The 22056-nt window shown below is 29.2% G+C and overlaps 1 protein-coding gene across 1 annotated transcript; it reads left to right on the top strand.

Moving 5' to 3' along the window:
- The first annotated feature begins 3551 nt into the window (after positions 1 to 3551).
- Positions 3552 to 12431, top strand: LOC130674544 (RNA polymerase II-associated factor 1 homolog). Its single transcript, XM_057479897.1, has 6 exons — positions 3552 to 3864; positions 9721 to 9818; positions 10221 to 10313; positions 10391 to 11183; positions 11262 to 11514; positions 11605 to 12431. The coding sequence occupies exons 2-6, from the start codon at positions 9745 to 9747 to the stop codon at positions 12045 to 12047; spliced, it is 1656 nt and encodes a 551-aa protein (XP_057335880.1). The 5' UTR covers positions 3552 to 3864; positions 9721 to 9744; the 3' UTR covers positions 12048 to 12431.
- Positions 12432 to 22056: the final 9625 nt, after the last annotated feature.

Genomic DNA, 22056 nt, shown 5'->3' with positions numbered 1-22056 from the left:
TCCAAGCCTACGTTTGTGTGTGTAACATGTAAGTTGTCACGAGCAAAATAAAAGACATTTAATTGAAGCCGATATTAACCGTTGATTAACGGAGACTACTGAAATATTACTCTGCAGTTTAGACCAAAAATTACTTCCATAGATAAGAAAATTTATTCGAGTTATAAGCAGTTTTTCATCAAAAAGTTAATGGGTTTAAAAGAATGATATATATTGGGGAGTAAAAATTAATAGATTAAGATGAGATATTCACAATAATCGATTAAATATAAGGCTTTTAAAAAATTACTCAGTATTAGAGTAAAACATAGTCAAGCAACGTTAATATTTAAACAAAAAATATTAAATTTAAAACAAAAAATACCAAATTTTTGCAACGGCCCAGGATTACTCGAAAATACAGAGTAGATTTTATCAAAAAATTCATTCCGTGTATAAATGATAGTTTGAACTTTATTAATTCATTATGTGATAAGTTTAATACCCACACTTACCCTACTTCTTTTTTTCTTTTTTCTTGTTCGATACGATTATTTTTTACAAAGTTACAGCCTTGCAAAAATCACTAAAAAATTTCAAAAATTTTTCTGTTCCTTTAATTTATGGCATGAGTTTTTATGCAACCATCTATGCGTTCATATAAGTTAGCATATATTTAGCGCAAAAAAAATACATGTCAAAATATATTTTTGCATATATTTTTTGCATATATATTTTTCCATGCGGGATCCGAGAGTTGGAGAACTTTTTGATGAGAATTTTTATCTCTTTACGAATTATTTTGTTATTTTACATTATCGATTACATTTTCTGAGATATCATTAAAAAACTAGAACTTTTTTTTTGGAGAATTTCAATTTGGTAATATATATTTTGCAATTTTATTTTTCAAGTATCAAAATTTCGCACATCTTTCTAGGCATCATCTCAAATCAAATGAGCCATCGCTCATAGTTTATGACCTTTCCCAATAATTAACACGTTTTTAAAGATATGAAATAGCCTACTGAGCGGCTGATGATGCACGTCGGCAGCTGCACTTGAATAGAGCCTGAGTGATTAGAATAATGGAGGGATAATGTATTTTAAATGGTGTAAGTTTCAAAATATTTAAGAATACATTACGGTGTCTAGAGAAATCAATAGAATGTCTAGAATAATCGAAGAAAAGAAAACCTAACATAAGAAATGTCTTTGTTAAATGATAGTATTTAGTAATTACGAATATTATCAAAGAAAAGTAAAATATACGTAAATTTTACATATTGAAAATTACTCTGCAGTTGAGAGTAAAAAATATTTCAATAGATTCGAAACTTTATTCGAAGTGCAAGTAAGTTTTCATCTTAATATCAATAGGTTTAGTCCAGTCGGCCTGGAAAAAAAATGTTGTAATGTTAACTAACATTTTTTATAAACAAATAAGTTAGTTAACTTTTAAAAATTGTTTTTTCAATATAGGTATCAATCGATTCTAAATTTTATGAATCGTCCGGAAAATTTATCGATAAAAGATCTGTTTTTAAAAATGTTGACTAATTTTTGTTTATAAACAAAGAAGCTAATTAACGTCTAAAAAATCGTTGCAACAATTTTGGTATCAATCGTTTTCTGAACGATTCATAAAATTTGGAATCGATTGATACCAATCTTGACAAAACGAATTTTCTAAAGTTAACTAACTTATTTGTTAATAAAAAATGTTAGTTGACATTTCAAAAATCGATATTTTATCGAGAGGTTTTCTGGACCATTCATAAAATTTGGAATCGATTGATACCTATATTGTGGAATCGATTTTTGAAAAGTTAATTAAGTTTTAAAAAAAAAAAAAAAAATTATAAATAAGACGAAAAAACAAATTACTCCGAATATTTGAGCGGCCGCTTACTATTATCATTATATGCCTCACATTATTATTATTTCCCCCATTTTTCTCCGACAACGGTTCGAGGGGAATGGCGCACGCGCACTGCCTCGGGGTCGTATTCAAGTCCCCGTAGAGCTCAGTTTTTTTTAAACTTGTTAACTAAATTTTTGCATAAAAAAAATTTAGAAAAAAAAATTTTTTTTTCACATCGATTCTATGGTGCCGGTAAAATTTTTATATGCAAACAAAATATTTTTTTTCTAATTTTAACTATTTTTTAATGCATAAATTCGAAAAACTGAAAATAATTCATATAAATTCAAAAAAATTTTTTTTAGCTTAGCTGATTTTTGTGCTCATAGTAGACAATAATAGCTGCAATTCAAAAAAAAAAAAAGTAATTCGAATGATTTTTCGAGGAGTTACAGCTATTTGTTTATAAGCGCTCGAGCGGAACCGCGTTTTTTTTAATTAAAAAATTTATATCTCGTAAACTATTGGTCGTAGAGACATCGGGTTGGGCTCTTTTTGTTCGTTATTTAATTCTCTAAATTTCATACGCAGCATGTCTCGACTACTTTTGCGTAGTTTCTGAGATATTTTAATTTAAAGCTCAACGCTAAAACGCTATTTTTAAAAAAAAAAAAAAGCAACACTTCCCACATACACACAAATGTTTAGAATATTTTTCTGAGTATTTTAAAAAAATAAAATCCAAAATCGGACCATTTTGTCAAAAAGTTGCCAACAAACCCCTTTTTTTCCAGGCCGACTGGACTAGTTTAAAGAAATGCTATATCGGAGAGTAAAAATTAACACACGTTGAATAAAAATTGGTAGATTCAGATAAAATATTAACATTAACCGATTAAATTCGGGATCTCAACAGAGTATAAAATCATATAATTATACCACTTTACCTGCTGTTAAAAAATTACTCACTAGTAGAGTAAAATATAGTCTAGTGATGTTAATATTTCAACGGAAAATACGGTTTTCTTATGATTACTCCGGAACCGTACATGATAAAAAAAATTGAGGTCCAGATCTGACAACTATAAAAATTGAGGCTACAGTTTGTTTTTTTTAATTCTCTTACACGACCATTTTTCACCGAATTACAGCATGTTGAAAATCACCTAAAAATTTCGGATTTTTTTCTATCCCTTAATTTTTGTGACCAGTGTATTAAAAGTTGAAATAAAAAATACTAATTTTTGTAATGGCCCAGGATTACTCGAAATTGTAGTTATTTTCATCAAAAAATTATTTCCGTGCATCAAATGAAAAACGAAAATCTAAATGAAAAATTGAACCAATATAATAAAATAAATTAGTTGAACCAAATAATTAAAAAATGCTTATTATGTACTAATAATCGAATAATTATTCATTTCTTTTATTATTGTATTATTATTGATAATAATTGAATAATTATTCATCAGAAAAACTAAAAAAAATTGAAAGAGTTAATTTAAATAATTGAATTGTTTATAAAAATTATAATGATAAAAAATGAATGTTGAAGTAATCGCTAAAGTAGAGGAGACAATTACAGAAGGCAAAAAGCGAGGGATCTGAAGTATTTACAATATGGAAAACCACCGAGGAAGGGATGTTCTGGCCCTAAAACTGGTTTTCAAAGGGAGTGGGGAGACTCGGATGATAGTGGCACAGCGTGGGAGTATAATTTTCTCCAATGTACAGAGATCGGGAAATCGTCCTGTTTTTGGAGGCCTGCTCGAGGAACCCAAATGAACTCAGTTGTGTCTTGAGTGCCAAACCAGTAAGGTCATATCTAGGTTCTTCTTCTTATCCAAGTTAGTGGGCTAGTAGAGATCTTATATATCTGCTAAAAAAAAGGTTTTGATTAGAAAAGAGTAATAGTTACTTACTAAATCAAGAGAATAGAAAAGGAGGTACGAAGAAAAGAGCTGTTGATCAATACACTTCAAGTGAAACATTTAGATAAGATCACCATCAGCTAATAACAAGTAAGTTGACACAAAATTTATGCTTTCCCGCATGAAAAAAATTTATATTTTTATTATATATACGACAATATATAATTTAATAAAACGGCAAAAATGTATGTATGTTTGAAGATAATGTTCATATACACAGTTGAAAAATTTGTGGTAAATTTAACACAAATCACATGTCCCAAACGGTCCACTCAATTTTTTTTGTTACACGGAGGAAAAAATATTGTTCTCAGAAGTATACTGTATAGTTACAGTAACAATACGCTATAGTTATCTATTAGAATGTTACTGCAACGATCTACTGTATCGTTCTGACAACAATACGGTGGATAGCTCTGAGATCTATACGGAATCGTTCTGAGCCCTATCTGACGTCACGCACATTGAAAATTATATGAGATATTTAAAAACCTTTATCATTCATCAATAAATGATAAGCAAATAACTTTGATTAAATAAAATAATTTATAAAACAGATTTATTAGTTAGTTATAGTCTAAATAAATTTTAAATATAAATATAAATATATCTTTTAATTTTTTGAATTTATTTATTGGTAATTTAATTTTAAATTAAAAAATAATTCAGATCTTATTTGTTTATTAATTATTTTTCTTCTATTTACGTATCACATTTAAATTATAAAACATCGACTATATATGATATTTAGATTTTTGGTTGTGAATGTATATTTGATTACAAAAAGCATAAAAAAACACTTATCAATAAATATATCAACATAGTTATGGAGATTCTACTCTGTTAATTTATTAATTACTCGTAGGTCCATATTTCAACATCACAATTGTTTTTTACACTATTTTTTTTTTAAACGTCTGCTAGCAACAATTATACGATATTCAAATTTGGCGCGAAAATGGATGTTTAGTTAGGTTAGACGGTGCCGTGTGAGGTGACGACTACGGAAAGTCGTATAGAGCTCACAGCTATCTAATAGATAGTTACTGGAACGATACGGTATTGTTACCATAAGCATACACGGAGAGAAATTAATTATTGTATCTACTATACAAAAATTGTAATTTTAACTATCTAATGTGGTAATAACATTTTTCAGTGGTTGTAATGATCAGTATTACAATTGAAAATGATAACAGTTACAATTGATGATGGTAACGGTTACTATCGAAGATGCTAATTGTAATTACTAAAAATTATAATTGTTACAATAGAAGATGGTAACTGTTACTATTCAAAGTTGTAAAAATTCTTAACTAAGAATGTGTGTGTGCTCGCGTGAGTGTGTACATGAGTGCGCTCGCGCGTGTGTGTGCATGTGTACGTGCCAGGGTATATGTGTGCACGTGTGTGCACATGTGGTGAGTGTGCGCATTTGTGCGTGCGTGTGTGCGGGTAAGTGTGCGCATTTGTGCGTGTGTGTGCGGGTAAGTGTGCGCATGTGTGCGGGTAAGTGTGAAGGTGTGCGGGTAAGTGTGCGGGTAAGTGTGCGCGTGTGTGCTTGTGTGCGGGTAAGTGTGCGCGTGTGTGCTTGTGTGCAGGTAAGTGTGCGACCCCGTATTTATGTACATGTGCACGTGCGTAGATATATGTATGCCTGTGTGTGTGTGTGTGTGTCTGTGTGTGTGTGTGTGTGAAATTAATCACTTCCCCAGTTAATCAAATTATACATAGACAAGCGTCTGACTATAACGTTTATATTTTAATTTTTTATTAGCTGAAATGGTCATCATTATTTTGGCTGATAGTAACCATTACCATCAGGTTATTAAGAATTAGGATTTTTTATAATAGTAGTAATTATTTACGATAATAACAGTTATAATTTCTGTTTATCATAAATAATTGTAAACTTTACCATACAGATGGTAGACACTACCATTCAGATTGTTTATTTAATAATTTAAATGATATTATCAATCATATAATTCAGTTTAAAAATTGTACTATAACTTGATGGTAACTTTTACCATAAAATTTTTTCCGTGTACGTATTGTTGTGGTAACAATCTACGAGTTACTATACTTTAGATCGTTCGAGGAGCAATATTTTTTTTTCCGTATAATTTAACACATTATACTTGTGTCAAACATTAACACAGGTTTAGTGTTAAATAGATTAACACAAAAATCTTGTAAATATAACAATTTTTTTGTGTAAGTTCAACAAACTTGTCGTGTTAAATTTAATTTAAAAAGTATATTAAATCTACATATTTTTAATGTAGTTGTAACAAGTTACCACGGATCAAATGATAACACAAGTGTTTGTTTGAAAAATCGACACAATTAATTAATTATTTTGACTTAAATTAAATGCTAATTTAACACACGTCTGGTATTAAATTTATCTCAATAAATATGTTAAAGCTACATTTTATTAGTGCTGAAGAATGAAAAGTTGACGTACACATTTAAAATATTGATTTAACATACATTATTTTTGTTGAAATTTGATTATGGAAATTCTATAAATTGTACTTCCTTAAAATAATAATAATAGTGGTCATGATGATGGAAATAACGATAAACAATATTCTGAGAAAATAAAATATTTATTTATTCAAAAATAATAATAAAAATTATTACATTACATAAGATAACCTAATTACAAAATACATACGTATCTGTTATTTACATGCTTTTTAAATGAGAAAACGCCAATGCTCGAGAGGAAATACTTAAAATTAAAATTGGGAGCTGAAATTTTCAGGGAATTTTTTTCTCAAAATAAACAAAACAATTTTCTCGTGTCAGATAAAATAAAAATGTTTGTTCTAAACAGAGCACCCTAATATACACTAATGCAAAAAATTAAAGGAGCAGAAAAATTTTATAAATTTTTTAGTGATTTTTGGAAGGCTGTAACTTGGTGAAAAAAAATCGTATCGAAAATTTAAAAAAAGCATTTTATAGCTTGAAATCTCTAGTTTAAGTGTATTTTTTTCAAAATTTTTTAAAAGCTCCGATTATTGCGCAAACATGAGAAATACCGCGAGCCAAAAAATTTCTAAATTTTTTTTTTTTTTCCGAAGAGCCCACGGACCGCGGAAAAATTCTTTCAACTAAACGAATGCATACATCGTTTAGCAAATTTATTCAGCTTCAATTTGGTTTTTTTTTTAACCCCGTAAGACGATTTGTCGCAGAGATATCAGCCTTCAAACAGAAAATGATCCTTTTGGCTTTGATCTTCGATATTTCAGGTACCAATGATCGCACAGAAAGTTGAAGGGCGGCGTTGAAAACTTGAATAAATTCCCTACAAGACCCTGTCATCATTTTTTGAAAAAAAAAATTTTTTTTATTTTTAACATCCATTAGAAGAAAGTACAAAAAAATGACTTTTTTTGGTTTTTTAGTAAATCAACCGCTACTCTGCAAATATCGATAAAAAAAATAATGTTGCCAGGGACTTTTTTAGCTTAATGTACCCCCAAGACCCCTGTAAATTTTTAAATTGATCCATGGAACCGTTTTTTGGGAATCATCGATCAAAGTTTAGCTAAACAATTAAAGGAGCAAGTTTTGTTCCTTTAATTGTGCAATCACAATCAATATGAAAAAATTTTTTTTTTTCGACTTTTCTCAAATTTTTGCGTTGGTAACTCAGCAAATGCAAGGAAATGACAAAAAAAATAAAAAATTTCCAAAAAATGTCAAAAAAAAATCGAAGAAAAAAAAAATTTGAAACTTGTTTTTTGTGTTCTAAATTTTTTTTTGACATTTTTTGGAAATTTTTTATTTTTTTTGTCATTTCCTTGCATTTGCTGAGTTACCAACGCAAAAATTTGAGAAAAGTCGAAAAAAAAAAATTTTTTCATATTGATTGTGATTGCACAATTAAAGGAACAAAACTTGCTCCTTTAATTGTTTAGCTAAACTTTGATCGATGATTCCCAAAAAACGGTTCCATGGATCAATTTAAAAATTTACAGGGGTCTTGGGGGTACATTAAGCTAAAAAAGTCCCTGGCAACATTATTTTTTTTATCGATATTTGCAGAGTAGCGGTTGATTTACTAAAAAACCAAAAAAAGTCATTTTTTTGTACTTTCTTCTAATGGATGTTAAAAATAAAAAAAATTTTTTTTTTCAAAAAATGATGACAGGGTCTTGTAGGGAATTTATTCAAGTTTTCAACGCCGCCCTTCAACTTTCTGTGCGATCATTGGTACCTGAAATATCGAAGATCAAAGCCAAAAGGATCATTTTCTGTTTGAAGGCTGATATCTCTGCGACAAATCGTCTTACGGGGTTAAAAAAAAAACCAAATTGAAGCTGAATAAATTTGCTAAACGATGTATGCATTCGTTTAGTTGAAAGAATTTTTCCGCGGTCCGTGGGCTCTTCGGAAAAAAAAAAAAAATTTAGAAATTTTTTGGCTCGCGGTATTTCTCATGTTTGCGCAATAATCGGAGCTTTTAAAAAATTTTGAAAAAAATACACTTAAACTAGAGATTTCAAGCTATAAAATGCTTTTTTTAAATTTTCGATACGATTTTTTTTCACCAAGTTACAGCCTTCCAAAAATCACTAAAAAATTTATAAAATTTTTCTGCTCCTTTAATTTTTTGCATTAGTGTATATGTAATATAACGCAATTTGTTGCGATGATAGCGCCTACAACAATAAACGGGGGTGACACGACCGATGATCCGAGGACAATTGATCCTTGCGACGATTGATCCGTCAATAAAATGCGTGTAACATGAAAAATTACGCCCTTTTTTCACTAATTTGTGTGTGAGTATATTTTTTATGTTACATGCACACAAAATTAGTGAAAAAAGGGCGTAATTTTTCATGTTATACGAATTTTATTGACGGATCAATCGTCGCAAGGATCAATTGTCGCGGATTAATTGTCACGGATCAATTGTCCTCGGATCATTTGTTACGTAACCGTAAACGGGTCTTGATGAACTTTGCGCACTTAGTCTATGAATAATTATCTCGATTGAGTTCCATGATGAGCCAAATCGGTCAATTCGTTTAATAATGATGGCACTTTGAAATTTGAAAATGAATAAAAAATGTTGCTCCCGTAGTTTTTATTTTGAATAACGTTTCAAGAAAAACGGCTTAGATAAATATTTTATGATAATTAAAAAATTTTTAACTGGTAAACAGGGTCTGACTACAAAAAAAAAGACAGGGTACACTCACGGTATATACTTACGCACCATATGCGCGGAACATGTACTTGGCGCGAGATGCTTTCTTATTTCTGAATAAGCTTTAAATGACGCTGCTTTGACTTCATTTAAAAATGTATCCTGTCTTTATTATGAAATTGTAAAATCAACCGTATGATTCGTAAAATATATATTGAGACGTGTGGCCACGATAGCGCGCACAATTCTGAAGGGATCGAAATAAAACTTGGCTTAGATATTCGTTGGTTCGATAGTATGATCAAGATCGGAAATGAGCCAAATCGGTTTTTTAGATTGGAATTTATCGGTATTTCGAATTTTCCAGAAAAAAAGTTCATTTTTTGCTGATTTATCGATAAATAACTTTGAAACTGAAACTTATAGTGAATTATTCACTATATTTTCAAAGTTTTTTCATTAAATATAATTTCTATGACTTAAATAGTTATTTGAACTATTTCTTTATGTATTTTGAAGATCTTAAAATTCAAAAAAATGTTAAAAAGTTATTTTCAAATTGATTTTTATCAGAAAGCTTGAAAGCTAATCAAAAAATAATGAGAAATTTACTTCCGTTTTCGTTGCCGATTGTTTTTTTTCCTTTTTTTATTTTCAATATCAAATCGTGTTGAGGATTAAAGTTATATATAATTTTTAATGTGGTGTTGTAATCTATTTTGAATTTGTGTGTATAGAATATTAACGTTTTTTACATTTTTTTCACCCAGCAAAATTTATCTTCATCTCAAATAATGGCTCCGACAATCCAAACAAACAGGACTCCTACTGAGCGAGAAAAACGTCCAACAAGACCTGAAGAAAAAAGGTATAAAAAATAACTTTGGCTTGAAGAATTCTGGATGCTAATTTTTTAACTTGTGATTTTCTTTTTCTGCATTAGTTTAACATATAATAAGATTTACTTATTTATAAATATAATTAATATTTAATGTACATTTTCATCAATTAATCTTTCTTTATTTTTATTATTATTATCTATCTGTAGTGAACCATCCTTTTTTATTTCAAATATTATTGGTTCGTTCTAATCAAACGTATGATGAATATATATTCAAATTCGACGTTTACCAATTCTATCATGACTCATTATATTGCTAATCTTCTCAAATATATACTCAATTCACTTAATATGATTTTGAGACTTCATTAATAATTTTTTTGAAAGTTTGTGTCTATTTTTTATTAAAATTATTGATTTGTTTAATAGGTCAGAGTTACTTTGCAAAGTAAAGTACTGCAACACAATAGCAGACATACCATTCGACTTGAAGTTTATCAACTATCCATTTGAATCTACAAGGTGAAGCATTTATTAATACTGTTTTTTATTAATTAACTATAATAATTTTTTATTTTTAATATATTTTATGTTTCTAGATTCGTTCAGTATAATCCAACATCACTCGAACGCAGTTATAAGTACGAAATTTTGACAGAGCATGATTTAGGCGTAGAAGTCGATTTGATAAATTGTGGTACATATGCTGATGAAGATCAAAATGCACAGTTGGATCCAGCAGATGAAAAATTACTTGAAGAAGATATTTTTACGATACAGGACTCAAAACGGTCTCGACATCATGCGCGTAGTGTCTCGTGGTTGCGAAGAACAGAGTACATTTCTACTGAAAAAACGAGATTTCAGCCTCAGACAATGGACAAAGTTGAAGCTAAAGTTGGTTACAACATTAAGAATAATTTAAAAGAAGAAACCTTATACTTGGATCGTGCAAGTCAGATCAAAGCTATCGAGAAAACATTTAAAGATAACAAAATTCCTATCGAAAAGCATTACAGTAAAGATGGTGTGGTGCCAGTTGAAATACTGCCTGTGTTACCAGATTTTAAGTTATGGAAGCATCCATGTGCTCAGGTTATATTCGATTCTGATCCTGCACCATTAGCAATACCCGTACCAGCACAAATTGAAGCAATGTCACAGGCTATGATTCGTGGTGTTATGGATGAAAGTGGTGAACAATTTGTGGCTTACTTTTTACCACTGGAGGAGACCATGGAGAAACGTAGAAGAGATTTTACTGCTGATATTGAGTATGATGATGATGAAGAGTATGAATATACAATGGCCAGAGAATATAATTGGAATGTCAAGAGTAAGAGCTCCAAGGGTTACGAAGAAAACTATTTCTTGGTGATGAAAAGCGATGGGGTAAGTTATTTTTAGTCATCAATGCTGTGTTTTTTTAATAATCCATTGATTGTTTATTCAATGTATATTTGTTTATAGGTCTATTACAACGAACTGGAGACACGTGTGCGGCTAAGCAAACGTCGTCAAAAAACTGGACAGCCACCAACTAACACGCGTTTGATTGTCAGGCATCGGTCACTTAATGCTAGTGAGTTCAAGATGCAGCGGTATCGTGAAAAACAATTAGAACCACCTAACGAAAATGAAGAAGAAGAGGAGGAGGAAGATGGAAATGAAGATGAAGAACAAGAGCAAGATAAAACCGAAGAAACGAGGAATGATAAAAATGGTCAGTATTATTAATTTTATTCAATTTAGAAGAAATGTATTCATAAAAGACAGTGTAATGGTAATGATTGGTGTTTTGTTTCGATTCTAGAAGGAAGCGAGAATGGAGAATGTTCACGTCCTTCTTCAAGAGCATCATCAGAAGATTCATCTGAATCTAAAAGCCACTCAAAAAAACAATCAAAATCTCGCTCCCGTTCGCGATCAAAATCTTCACGATCTCAATCAAAATCGCAATCTCGTTCGCGGTCTCAGTCTCGCTCCCGATCACAATCATCAAGTCCAGCAAAATCCAATCATTCAGGTACATCGTCTCCCCAATCAAGAAGTCCATCACGCTCTCCATCAAAGTCACGATCTTCATCACCTACCAAGTCACACTCGGGATCATTCTCAGCTTCACCTGCAAGATCCAGGTCTCCATCGAAATCGAAATCCCGATCGAGATCACGTTCAAGGTCCAGGTCTGCGAGTGGAAGTGGCAGTGACATCAGTAGAAGTAGTAGCAGTACTAGCAGTTCTGAAAGTGATTAAGTCAATCACCTCATTTCACTTTTTATTATTTTGTCTTAATAATTGTAAATCTTGTATTTTGATTTTAAATCCAAGTGTTATTAGTTATATTCTAATTTATTGTGAATTTAGATTCAGCAAGTTTACATTTATTTCCGTTTATGCCTCTCGGGCATTGTAAATCGTATGTTTGCCATTAATTTGATCTGTTATATAAATATAATTTTAAAGTGGTTTATGTTTAGCATCAAGTTCTGATGGAGTAGTATGCCTAGATTTCACTAAAAACTGGTTTTAAGCTCTCAGTATAATACGACAGAATGAGTTACGTTGGCCAAATTATAAGCGAGATATTATACCATTTCTCAAACTCTATTTTTGTATACAATAAATTTCAATTTTTCAATTCACAAATGTGTAATTAATTATATTATTTACGTTAGTTTGTTTAAATTTGATAATCAATATTTGATTAATCTCTGAAATTTTTTTAAAAGACCTAGAGTAGCGCGCATTAATTGTATCATTTTAACTCGTCAACTTATATATTGTTGTATTTATTTTAAAATTTTTTAAAGTATTTTATTTACTTACTAAGTCTAAGAAAAAAAGCATTAATGAAAAAAATTAAAGGAAAAGAAGAATTTTAGAAAATTTTTAATGATTTTTAAAAGGCTGTAACGTTGTGAAAAGTAATCGTATCAAGATTTTAGAAAAAGCATTTTCAAGCTTATAATCTTTAGTTTCAAGATCTTTTTATAAACATTTTTTTATATTTACGGTTATCGCGCAATTATCCCAATTATAAAATACAAACCAATGAAATATAATTGTGTAAAATATTTTTAATTAATTTAAGAAAAATTCAGAGTAATTTAAGACGAAGACAAGATCTTCACAAGACAAGACAAGACGATGTAAAGAGTTGACCGATTTTCGAGATCAATATGAGACTTACATTTTGAGTTTGAGATCAAGACAAGAAGGAAAGTGCCAAGATCGAGGAAAGATCGTTTCAATCTTGTCTTGTCTCGACTCGAGTGCAGCCCTATACCTCCGTGGTGTGAATACGATATTTCCCCATATCTTCACATGAAAATTAAAATTATTCTCCGTTAATGGGAAGAAGAGCGGATGCGCTAATTTTTATCGTTTGGTTTCTCATAAAAGAAAAGAACGACTTTCTTCGCTCTCTAAAAAGGGTAGGTATTTAAACTTTCGGCACTGGAATGGTGCGAAAATTTTATAATAATTAAAATTATGAAATATTATAATTTTCAGACGGTGTGATTTTTAGATGAAAATATCTTAGAAATCTCAAAATTTGTATATTAATTATTATTTATATAAAAGCAAAAGAATTTTTTTTTTTAATGTGGTTTTTTTAACTCAAAATAAGTTACTAACTAAAAATTTTCATGAAAAAAAAAATTTATAAAACTTCTTAGATAACGATTATTGCATAATGAAATTAAATTAAAATTAAAAAATCCAATTAAAATTAAGTCTTTTCTACAAGCAAAAGGGCTACGTTGGGTAATTTTTTATGAATTTACAAAATTGAAAAACGTCGAAACTGAGTAAGAAAAAAAAATTTTCTTTCAGCATAAGCCATGAGTCCTGATTTTCTATAGATTTTCTTAGACGTTGATCCTAGCTAAAACTACTGTCTTGATCGAATTTTCGAGTCTTTGGAGACATCAGAGAAGTCGTTTGGAAGAATGGTAGCATTTGAACGTAGGGGAAAAATATTTTTAACTTCCCGCTTAGAAAATGATATATATTCAATAAAAAGGGAAGTCATTGGTTTCGGATCGATTTTCAAAAACCGAGTTTTCAACAGATCTCGACGTTTTGAGATCCTAAGAAGCTTTTTGAACTATTTTCAAGAGGATGTCCAAGTGTATGTATTAGGGTGGTCCGTTTGGAACGACTATTTTTTTTTTTCGCTCCCACTGAAAAATATTGTTGTAGACATTGAAAAAAAAATTCTCTGAAAGTTTTAGCTCTCAATTTTAATTCTAAGTACTTTACATTTGATTTTGAAGTTTTCCCATTTAAAATACATGGGAAAGTTGGGATTTTTTTTTTAATTCTCTATAACTCAGCCGCATTTTAAGTTATCGGGTCGCTGTTTGCGGCATTTTTTAGGTAATTTGATACTCTTCAAAAGTCTCCTTAATAGTTTTACTCTGACTTTAATTGTTTTTTCTGTATTGGTTCTGAAAATAATTTTTTTAATAATGATTTGGGTTTTTAGTTGATATTAACTAAATAACGGAATTTACAGAAAAAGTGCAGATAACGATTTTTTAGGAAATTTTATTCGCTACAAAAAAGGTCCTTTTAGTTAAGTGGCTCAAGTTCTTCGTTCACGTGATATAGGGATTTCAGTAATTTTGTGAATAAAATATTTGTCCAAAAATTCCACCAAATACTATTTCATTTCAATTTTAAATCGGTAAATAATTTTCCTTTCATTAATTTAATCCAGTCATTAAAATCAAAAGGGGTCAAATTGATGAACTTCGGAAAAATTTTTGACAAATATTTTATTTACAAAATTACTAAAATCCCTATATCACGTGAACGGAGAACTTAAGCTACTTAACTAAGAGGACCTTTTTTGTAGCGAATAAAATTTCCTAAAAAATCGTTATCTGCACTTTTTCTGTAAATTTCGTTATTTAGTTAATATCAACTAAAAACCCAAATTATTATTGAAAAAATCATTTTCAGAACCGATACAGAAAAAACAATTAAAGTCAGAGTAAAACTATTAAAGAAACTTTTGAAGAGTATCAAATTACCTAAAAAATGCCGCAAACGGCGACCCGATAACTTAAAATGCGGCTGAGTTATAGAGAATTAAAAAAAAAATCCCAACTTTCCCATGTATTTTAAATAGGAAAATTTCAAAATCAAATGTAAAGTACTTAGAATTAAAATTAAGAGCTAAAACTTTCAGAGAATTTTTTTTTCAATGTCTACAACAATATTTTTCAGTGGGAGCGAAAAAAAAAAAAAAGTCGTTCCAAACGGACCACCCTAGTATGTATGCATGTATGTATGTAGATTTGGGTGGGCCAAAAAAAAGAAATAATTTTTTTTTCTTTAGTTACCGTGAAAATATCGTTATATATGATGAAGAAAATATTCTGGTAAAGTTTGAGCTCTCAATATTTATATAAAGAGGTGGCGCTTCGTGATTTTTGATTTCCCATTTAAATAACATGGAAACAAAACATTTTTAAGTTTGGAATTTTATATCTCGGCAATGGCTCAGTGTGCAGATAAGGTCGATACGTATGTTTATAGGGAATTAAATGTTCTACAAAAAACGTCTTTTATCATTTTTTGATAAATCCATCTGTTCGAAAGTCAAGTTGGAGTAAAGTTCGAGATCTTTTTACTCTTCCGGCGAAACTATCGGACTTATCATAAAATGTCAAAAAATCGTTTTCGTAGACAATTTTATTTCCTACAAATTATCTCCAATAATTTTTTTCAAATTCTGCAGTGTTTTATAATTATTTTATAGAAAATCAGAACTCACTGGCTTATGCTGAAAGAAAATTTTTTTTTCTCACTCAGTTTTGACCTTTTTCAATTTTGTAAATTCATAAAAAATTAACCAACGTAGCCTTTTTACTTGTATAAAAGACTTAATTTTAATTGAATTTTTTAATTTTAATTTAATTTTATTATGAAATAATCGTTGTCTAAGAAGTTTTATAAAATTTTTTTTTCATGAAAATTTTTAGTTAGTGACTTAATTTGAGTTAAAAAAAACCACATTAAAAAAAAAAAAATTCTTTTGCTGAAAATTTTTGAATGATCATATACTAGCTCCAGGTTCCTTTACAAATTTAGTTTAGTTAATTGCAAAGTTTGGCAAAGTTAAATTTGAAAATAATTATTTTCTATTGAAATTTGAAATGTTTTCCCTACACTCTTTATATAAATCAGCGGCATTTAGCTTTCAAATTTAATATATAAAAATATTACCATTTGCTGCTTCTTATCTATAGCGCTTGGTTTTTACTCTCAATTACCTATAGAGTACAAATCGAATCTCAGAGTATTGAAAATTCATTCAAATGCTTCGGGAAAGCTAATTGGTATACCAGCATTTATCCCTAGAAAGAGACCAGCGACAAAATTTAACATTGGGATAATGGTTGATCCAACCTCCCTATTCTAGTAACCTTTGAGTCTCTATTCTCCATGTAGGCTAGAAAGATTTCTAATCTTCGCCAGGGTCAAAGTTGCAGCTGACGCACTTTCTTAACACAACTGCACTCTTAACAAAGTTTTAAAGTAAATCGTAATTCTGTAATGAGTTTTTAATGTATTTTCTAAATTGAAAAAATACTTAAAAGTAAATTATGGTGTCTAGACAAAGGATAATTCAAATAAATAAAATAAAACATTAAAATAATGAAATAGTAAAATATGAATTTCAAATAAACGAAATAAAACATTGGAATGTTAGAATTTAAAATAATGAAATAAATGGGATAATTCAAATAAATAGAACATTAAAATGTTAAAATTAAACATAATGGAATATTATAATATAAAATTCGAATAAATGAAATAAAACATTGAAATGTTAAAATTTAAAATAAAGAAATAGTAAAATATGAATTTCAAATAAATAAAATAAAACATTAAAATGTTAAAAATTAAAAGAATGAAATATTAAAATATTAAAATAAAACTTAAACAAAATAAACATAGGAAATTCCATTTAACAATAATTTAAAGTAAATCAATCAAAAATTATTTATAAAAATAAGATAATATCAATAACTTTTATTATTATTATTAACATTATTATTATTGAATTTATTAGTAATAAAAAGAGGGGTGAGTTGCGAAGAACCGAAACAGAGGGAAACGGGAACTCAATGTGGAAGGGACAGTGCGGCCCCGAAACAATGGTTTTCCGAAAAGAAGTGGAAACTTTGGGTAGAGGTAGAAGAACGTGGGAAGAGAATTTCCCCCAACTATAGAAACTAAGAAACCACCCATTTTTCCCGGAAGTCTCACGAACTGACCCAAAAATTGTCAGTTGTGTCGTGAGTCCCGAACTATTGAACAGGTACCCGTTATTCCCACTATCCAAGTTATCCACTGTAGTATAGAATAGGCTGGTAGCCATTCTCGAACAGTTTATAATACAGAATAGGCTGGTAGCCAATCTCAAACAGTTAATAATCATGCAGTTTATAATACAGAGTGGGCTGGTAGCCACTTAATTTAGGAGAAATAAGGACCTCGATCAACTCACCCCAAACCAAACAATAGGAAAATAATATCGAAAATTAATCATCATTACTGAGTAAGTCAATCAAAAATTAATGTCTACCTTTTCTTTTTATATATAAAATTTTGTAATACGTCTCTAAGAAAATTTTCCCCAAAGTCGATTCAACAAGTGTAGGCTGAAGTGACACTCATATAAGCCACCTAGTTAACGACACGTTTAAAATAATTGATTTAAAAGAAATACTAGTTATACATAGTTAAGCTTCAGTTATTAAGAGTTAACAAATTAAAATTCCGAATAATTTTGTACTGTAACTTTGACTTCAATATTTTCATTTTTATATTTATAATCGAAATTTTTGTAACAATATATCCCTTCATTTATAACTTAAACTCTTGTTTAAATTCGTATATTCCTTCATCAAGGTTTCTCGTCCCCGGTCTATTGGTCGAGAGACTAGGACCTAATATATTCTATAAGTGCGATTTTAAAGTAGTTCAAGTTCTTGCTCCTAATTTGGCATCCTCAACACCGTTGCCATATTATAGTCAGGGCTCAAAGCCTGCTTTTTATTACAAATCCGACGTAACATATAATTGTATGTTATTACTAGAGACGGGATTTTTACTTTGATTTAAAAATAACAATTGATAATTAATGCTGTCAAATTTTTGATATTACGGCGGAAATATTGGCCGTATAAGAAAATTTTTTAGTTAAAAGTTGTTTAAGATTTGATTTTATAAAGAAACTGTATCCAATAATTTTTTTGTAGAACTAATAAGAAAGCCGTAATTTCAAAGTTAAGATTTCCATAATTATCAAAAATTGAAATCATTTATTATGAATCTTAATTTTGTAATTACGGTAAAAATATTGTTCGTATAAAAAATTATAAGAGACATTTTTGTTTTGTAAAATTAAATTTCCTGTAAGGTTTGTTCTATAACTTTTTTCATGAGACCAATGTTTTCGGCGTAATATCAAACATACGAACCATTTATTTCAAAATTGAGGCAAAAATCTTGTCCCTAGGAATTACATATTATTATATGTAATTATATTGAGCCATTTCGCACATATAATTATACATAATTACATATAATTTTTTTCTATCCAGGTAAAATTGCCGTACAAAAAAAAATTTTTAAATATATTTCATTTAATTTTTATATCTTTATTTCATTGAACAAATAGTGCTTTTCATTTCAAAGGTTCATTAGTTTACCGCGTTTTCTTTCTCTGTTTAATATATATTTATGTCTATTTCTCTTTCTTTCTACAATATATAACAATAGTGTGGATAATAAAATTCATAACATACGAAAAATATCTACATTTCCCGAGTCGAAAAATCCACCCTCATTTCAACCGCCTAAACCTCACTAGTTGAAATGAAGTTTAAATCTGAACTCATCAAATGTAATTTATAACCTCATTACAACCTCCATGCTACATTTATTTCCCTTTCGGCAGGTAGGAGGTTGAATTGAGGTTGAAATATAATCTCAATTCAACATCTTTAACCTCAAGGTCGAGATGGCTTTGAGGTTGAAATGAGGTTATTTCAACCTCATTTTGGCTTTATAAACCTCTATCACAAATATCAAATGACCTTTAGCTTGCTCTTCATAATAGGTACGATTAATTAATTTATTGATAATGATTAACTTGGCTGTTTTTACAGATGAATAAAAAATATCAGTTTATATTTTAACGAAAATTAATTAAACTAATATATTTGTGAGAAAATAAACCGATTTTTATTATTTATCTGTGAAAAACAGTAAAGTTTATCACTATCAATAAATTAATTAATCGTACCTATTATGAAGAGCAAGCTAAAGGTCATTTGATATTTGTGATAGATATTTAAAAATCCAATCTTACCATATTATCGAGTTATGGGATATACACATTATAGGAAATAATTGAATAATGAAAAATGACATTCCCGAAAAAATCTTCACTTGTTTATTTTTATTAATTCAATATTATCTGATGCTAAAACATAAAAATTAGTACAGTAACAAATTACATCAAATAGTTGAAAAAAAGCCTGTATACACACATAAATAATAATAATTATAATTCCTTAAGTACGATCAATTGTTATTGGTATTATTATTATAATTTATAACAGGGTATATCTCAATCTTGCCAAGTTTAGCCCCTTTATTAATTGATCTTCATAAGGGCGCCACTGGAAGCTAAGACTCGGCCTTCCAGAACCGGAGATGTTATAATTTATAAATCAGGGTCGTTGAAATATATAAGAGTGAGGAGATTGAGGGATTAAATTAATTTTTTGCACACAATTTAAATCAATATAATTTCAAATTTTATTTACCGAATCACAATTATGCCCACCGGGCTTTTATTTTACTTATAACTATTTATAACGATATTGTCCACCGGACTTTTATTAATTTCACGAACGAGTCCCCTGGACTTTTATAATAAATTGGCCACCAGCCAGATCCCCTGGATCTTTTAATTAAATTAGCCGAATGAGTCCCCTGGACTTTTATACGAAATGGCCACCGGCCTGATCCCCTGGATCTTATTTAAAATAAAATTAGTCCCCTGGACTTTCACGAAATTGGCCACCGGCCTGATCCCCTGGATCATATAAAATAAAATTAAGTCCCCTGGACTTTTACGATTAATTTGGCCACCGGCCTGATCCCCTAGATCAAATTTTATATAAAACAAATTGGCAACTTGCCAGATCCCCTGGATCTATTATTTTAAAAACGTTTCCACAGGAAACTTAATTTTTTTCTCACACACACACACACACACACACACGTTTTGATTCTCTAGTCCCCAGGACTTATTAACATTCACACACACATTTACAATGTATTATTTTCCTGATTACTTTCACGCACAATTTTATTTAATCTCAAATTTATTTATGTGTCCACTGGACTAAATTTCTATCCGTAATTTTTAATTTATACATTTATGATTCTACAATTTTATAACGACACTTTATCAACACGACAATTTTATATACCTTCAGTTTTTCAAACATCAGTTTTTGAGTAAAGAATTTTGTGACGCTGAAAAACTGACGCCAACGACTGACGCTATCTTTTTTAATTCATTTACAACTAGTTTTCACGTTAATAGCCGAATTTCACAACAAGAACTGATTTCCATTACTAATAAATTTTATTTAATTACAGTTTTATCGTTATCACTATTTTCACCGCACTTTTAATTTTTCTTTTGTAAAACTGTTGTAACTTAATTTTTATCTTATTAAATAAAATTGATTAATTTATTATATAACAGTTCTTTAATGACTAGATTTATTATTTACAATTTCTGGCCCTCCTGCCGAGAAATCATCAGACGGACCGCGTGTTAATTTATACTGAATTCTGGCCTTCTTGCCGAGAATTTATATTTTAATATATTCAACCGGAAATGGCGACTGCCTACGAAAAATCTAATAAATTTCATAGGAAAAGTTTTTGAAATTTTACATGTACAAAATAAAAAAAAAAATTTTATATTATTATTTTCATAACATGTAAATTCCCTGATTAAACAAAACGACTCACTCAATATTGAATGTATATCCATATAGTAGTAGAATTGAATCGTTTTGAATTGTATTATTTAATCGTTTCCAATCATTTTGAATCGTTCCCTTCAATCAGGATTGTTTTTTATACATTATGAAAATAAAATTATATTTATAAACATTTTTTGCAATAAAATTAAAATATCTCATATTTAGTGCCTACCTCATTAATAAAATATTTTTAGTTATAGCAAAAATATTTATTCAACACAATAATCAAAGCAAATGTATCATCTTCATCGATGTTCAAAATATACCTCAAGTAAAAATAATAGAATTAACTTTGCAAAAAATCATTTGCTATATAGATATATATAAAATATTAACGGTGAATTATAAATGCTTTTTTCAAATTAAAAACATATACTCTGATTAGCTATTAGTAACTTCAAATCAAAAGATCGAGAATATTCGAGAATACAATACTTGATTCTAACCTCAAAAATTTAATTTTATTGCAAACATAATTTTTATTTTTTATATATTTGATGATACTAATTTCTTAGACAGTATATACTGTCAATATATATTGTGAAATTAATAAATTACTTACAGTTTAAGGTTAAAACTCGGATTCTCCTTTTAAGGCCATGCTTCGAGGGTGCCCCCCACTTTTTTCCAAAAAAATGTGGCGCCGCCTGGTGGCCGCCAGCCGCTCTAAAAAAAGTACTAGAGCTGCAAAACTTTAAAATTAAATTAAAATTATTTAAAGTAATAAAATGCAACATATGTTAATTTTTAAATGCATGAAAAAATTTATATATTTTTTTAAAATCATTAGCTAATACTACAAAAATCTAAAACCCGAGATTGAAAAATAATATATTCATTGACCTTGACCTGTCAATATCACATTTATTTTCTATAAGTAAGTAAAAAAAAATTATAATATTTATCAAAAAAAGGGCTTCGTACAAGCAATTTTATAAACTCGTAGAATATTAAAAAAATTACTTACAGTAATTATAAATACCCAGTCGAGCGTAGTTTCTTTAATAAATTTCAACACAATATTCGCCATTTAGTAACTTTTTATTTTGACAGATGTAAACATCAGGTCTGTATAATTTTTTGGGTGCACGCGAAGGTGCTTGAATATAGTAGCGGGAAAAAATAAATTTAATAAATTTATTCCTTTCAATCAGAGCAATAATAGA

The sequence above is a fragment of the Microplitis mediator genome, chromosome 9 (assembly GCF_029852145.1).
Source record: "Microplitis mediator isolate UGA2020A chromosome 9, iyMicMedi2.1, whole genome shotgun sequence".
Lineage (NCBI taxonomy): Eukaryota > Metazoa > Arthropoda > Insecta > Hymenoptera > Braconidae > Microplitis > Microplitis mediator.
This window is presented reverse-complemented; position numbering and strand designations above follow the sequence as displayed.